The 4,246-nt window shown below is 47.7% G+C and overlaps 1 protein-coding gene across 1 annotated transcript; it reads right to left on the bottom strand.

Annotated features, from left to right (window-relative positions):
• Positions 1–205: 205 nt before the first annotated feature.
• Positions 206–3,998, bottom strand: PPIA (peptidylprolyl isomerase A). The gene is made up of 5 exons (XM_048829168.2): positions 3,839–3,998; positions 1,711–1,741; positions 1,474–1,562; positions 1,033–1,205; positions 206–529 (listed from the first exon to the last, which is right to left on the bottom strand). The coding sequence occupies exons 1-5, from the start codon at positions 3,908–3,910 to the stop codon at positions 394–396; spliced, it is 501 nt and encodes a 166-aa protein (XP_048685125.1). The 5' UTR covers positions 3,911–3,998; the 3' UTR covers positions 206–393.
• Between the last annotated feature and the right edge of the window lie 248 nt (positions 3,999–4,246).

Raw genomic sequence — 4,246 nt, 5'->3', positions numbered from 1 at the left:
AGGCTTCCAAAACAGTCTTAATCTAGGGGTTTCCCTAAAGGAATCCCTGTAGGACAGTTTTAGAAACCTAGCTACTGATACCACGCAGCAGTTGTAGTAGCCAATCTACTCTTCTTCAGAGAAGAGGATTCCTTGCCGCTCTTAGGAAAATACATGATTGCTACACAAGTGCCCTAAGAAGATTTCCTTATAAAAAGAAAACTCATGTGGTTCAGCTGGTTTTATTTCATAAACTTAACTCTGCAGTCCAGCTAGACTTGAAGGTAGGGGAAATGAAACCCAATAGAAATGCAGCAGTAAGTCAGGAACACAAGGATTACAGGAGGGCTAAATCACACCATGGTATGTTAGCCCAGCTACAGAAGGAATGGTTGGTTTAGACAGAAAGGAATTTTATGACAGCTGCCCACAGTTAGAAATGGTGACCTTCTTCTTTGTTTTGCCCTCTCTTGATCCAAGGCCAGACATTGCCTCCACCACCTTCATCCCATCTTTGACACGGCCAAAGACAACATGCTTCCCATCCAACCTAAGATAAAAACACACGTTTTATGGGATCATGTTGCTGAGAAGCAGTCTTACTTGTTTGTGGCCTACTGTATTAAACCACTAATTTCAGGAAGCTTGTATAATCAGCTACCTTGTTAGTACTCAGTTTTTACTATAGCAGTTACCAGCCTCCCATCATGCTCAATGGAAAAGTGAGCCACCAGACAGGAAATATTCCCCTTGTAGCTGACAAATTGAGGGTATCTGGGGGATTACACACTTGTTCCTGGGTACTGTTAGAGCAACCGTAGTTTAGTGCTCAATGAAGCCTCACTACATAGAGGCCTTGAGACCAGAATCGTTTGAGGTTTCATTAGGTTCACTGATAAGGATCACAGGAACAGTATGTTCTATAGACAGGCCACACTACACTAGAATTATTAGCCAATGCATTAGAAGGGCTATGGGAAAGGTAACACCTTTTAGGGTTATATTGAGTAAATTCAGAGATGAGTGAAGAGTACAGATTCCAACAGTACTTACCATTCAGTCTTAGCAGTGCAGATGAAGAACTGAGATCCATTTGTATTGGGGCCAGCATTTGCCATAGACAAGATGCCAGGACCTGAGTGGGTCAGGATGAAGTTCTCATCAGCAAACTTCTCACCATAAATGGATTTGCCACCTGTTCCATTATGGCATGTAAAGTCACCACCCTGCAAAAAAAAGCACTGCAAGTGAAACACAGCGATGCCCACCCTTCTAATCTATACAAGACTGCTGCTAAAGCTACCAGATAAAAATCAAAGCCAGCCCTTTATTCAATCAGGCACAAAACCTTCTGGCCTGTTTACTGTAAGTCTTGGGCCCCTAAGCAAGACAGTTCTATAAAATTGCAGAAACACTTCTGTTTCAAAGAAAAAAGTGTAGGAAAGCTACTGAATGAGGCCATAACCAAGTAGTAAGAAAGTCAGTGATGCATACCTGGCACATGAATCCAGGAATGATTCTGTGAAAGCAGGACCCCTTGTAACCAAATCCTTTCTCCCCAGTGGTCAGGGCTCGGAAGTTCTCTGCCAATTTAAGACAGTCATTACCAGATGGTATTTATAGGAACACCCATTGTCAAACATCTGGGTAAAAATTTCAAACTTATTGTCAATAAAAAGTAAACTGAAGACTGCATTGCAGTCATCATGAACCTGAGTGGTTTTTACAAACCTGCAGTCTTTGGAACCTTGTCTGCAAACAGCTGTAGAAGAGAAGAGAATCAGTTAAGTAATTTTGCTTAAAGACTGTTGGTTGCCAACTACTAAAACAGGAGAAATAAATCAGCATACTGTATCAGGAGTTCAGTTACTACATCAACTATTTCTGGGAGAATCTTGCAGTATCTGTAGTTTGTTGACTACAAGTTGTACTATGGTTAGATTCCATCACTTGAATCCCATGACAGAAGTCTACATGGCATTGACATTTTCTTTAAATGCAATCCAGGATTCTGTAAGCTATGCTTTACTTCTCTCAGTTCTATTTAGCAGCATGCTAACTGCTTACACAATGAAATCCAACAGAGATCATGTTCCATGGCTTTTGCCACCAGCTCCTCCTTATGTGAGCAGAATCTTGCAGCTGGAACAAGGATTAGATTCCATTATTAAATTCATTCACAAGATTCAGCATCACCTTTTATGAAGCTGACAGTTTTATATGAGACAGCATATACTTGGTCCAACTGCAAGATTAGAAGGGTTATTAAGCCAGGCTCATTTCCTGGTACAGTACTGTGCTGGAGAAGCAGCAGTGGGTTTCCACTATTTTTTGTCAGACTGGAATGTGTCAGCAGGACTCAGACAAAATGGAGTCCCTGGGCAAAGACTGCACTGTCCTGTTGACTACAGTTTTATTCACTTATACACCTGTTCATAGGGGAGGCCTTTATGTTCCAAAAGGAAAGTTATTTGGGTGGTTAATGAGACCAATTAGAAAGTCTTGCTCAACGCTTATTCTCAGCCACACTCAACCACTGGGACAAGCATACTAAGGAGTCAAGAATCGGATTTATGTAACCATGTCTTTTAGTTACTATTAATTTCAAGTTTGGCAATCAAACTCCAATGATTAATGGAGTACAATTGTCAGAGCACTTACTTACAAGTCTGAACTCTGGTTTGCTTAAAATCTGCAGAGCGCTTTGTTGCCCTGATGAAAGGTACTGCTACAGAAAATTGGTGGTCTTCACAGTAGTCCACAAAAACCATTACCTCCCCCCCACACACAGTTAGACATTTGCTCTCTGCTCAATACCACATAAGCCATTCCTTACATGTTAAAAAAATGTCTGCATCAATAAAGCTTATTATCCTTTTCATACCTCACCTCTAGAAAAGTCACAGTATGTGACGTTTCTTACCCAAAATGAGGAGCAGTTATACAAGCAAGTAGTTTAGCTAGTATGGAGACCTTGGGTGCAAAGTACTGTAACCGCCATTCCATGATTTCTGATTTAATTATTAACAATAAAGTGAATGGATACTGCATGTAAGAGCTTGGGGATTAGAGTATGTCTTCACCTTCAAAAGTACCGAAGGCAAAATAAGGGACTGGAGAATCCCACTCCAGCATTAAGCACATCTCTTTCGCCGCTAAAAGGGGCTTTAGAGATACGATATGCAAGACCTGGAGAGGGACTTTTTGTCTGGAGAGCAGCATGCTGCTATAGCGATGGGGCTTCAATTACAGCGTGGGGATAATTAGCGACCATGAGCCCTTTATCAGGGGCACGGTCAGCGTATGAGCAGCTTCGAGTCCCAGCAACTAGGCATATTCCGAAACCGCCTGGAAAACCGCAGTCCTTTCTTTTTACGGCACAAGAAAGCATTTACGTCTGAAGATTAACCGTTTCGATAGCAAACCAAAAAACGGGCAGGCTGACCAGCGCAGCGATGCGGATTCCGGAGAAAGGCGAGCACCGCCCCCACCGCAACGGCCTCACTGCAGAGGGGACAGCAGCGGAGGAGGGGCCGCCGCCGCCACGATCCCGCCCGATACGGCGCGGGGTGGGGCCGGCACAGCATGCCGCCTGCAGGGCGGCCTCCCTGCGGAGGAGGGGAGCGCTCCCGGCTTCCCCCCACTTCCCGGGGACAGCGGGTTGCGCACCGGGCGGCCTCAGCCACGTGGAGCCCACCGCGGCCACGAGGCGCGCGCTCCCTCCCGCTCGAGCGCCCGCGCGCGCCGCCGGCCGGCTCCCTTCACCGCGCGCGAGCCCCTCCCGCCCAAAATGGCCTCGTGCTCTTGCCAGGAAATGGCGCCGCCGGGCCACTCGCGGGACCTCCCCACCCCCAGATACCTCGAAGGTGACGCGCCCCAGCGGCTCATCGTTGGCGGCGATATCGAAGAACACGATGGGGTTGACGGCCATAGCGCGTCGAGTGAGAGGGGGGGCTCGGGCGGCGGCAGTAGCTCCTCCTCAACAGCGAGTGCGGCGCAGCGGAAAGAGAACCCTCGCCACCCCGAGTTTATATAGTCGCCACTCCGCCCGCCCGCCCGCCGGCTGCTGCCAATCGCCGCCCGTGGCGCCAGCGAGTGAGGGCTCTCTCAGCCAATCGCTGTCATGAGGCGGGGCCGCGACAGCCCGCGCGCTCGGGTAAGGCGGTGCCCGCTGAGAAGCAGGAGGGAGATGGTGGGCATGCGCACTGCGGCGCTGCACAGGGTGGGGCTGCGAGGAGATGGGGGTTGGGGGATGGGAGGGAGGATG

This window comes from Caretta caretta, chromosome 26, assembly GCF_965140235.1.
Source record: "Caretta caretta isolate rCarCar2 chromosome 26, rCarCar1.hap1, whole genome shotgun sequence".
In the NCBI taxonomy this organism is placed as follows: Eukaryota; Metazoa; Chordata; order Testudines; family Cheloniidae; genus Caretta; species Caretta caretta.
The sequence above is the reverse complement of the archived record's forward strand: the minus strand, read 5'-3'. Positions and strand labels throughout refer to the sequence as shown.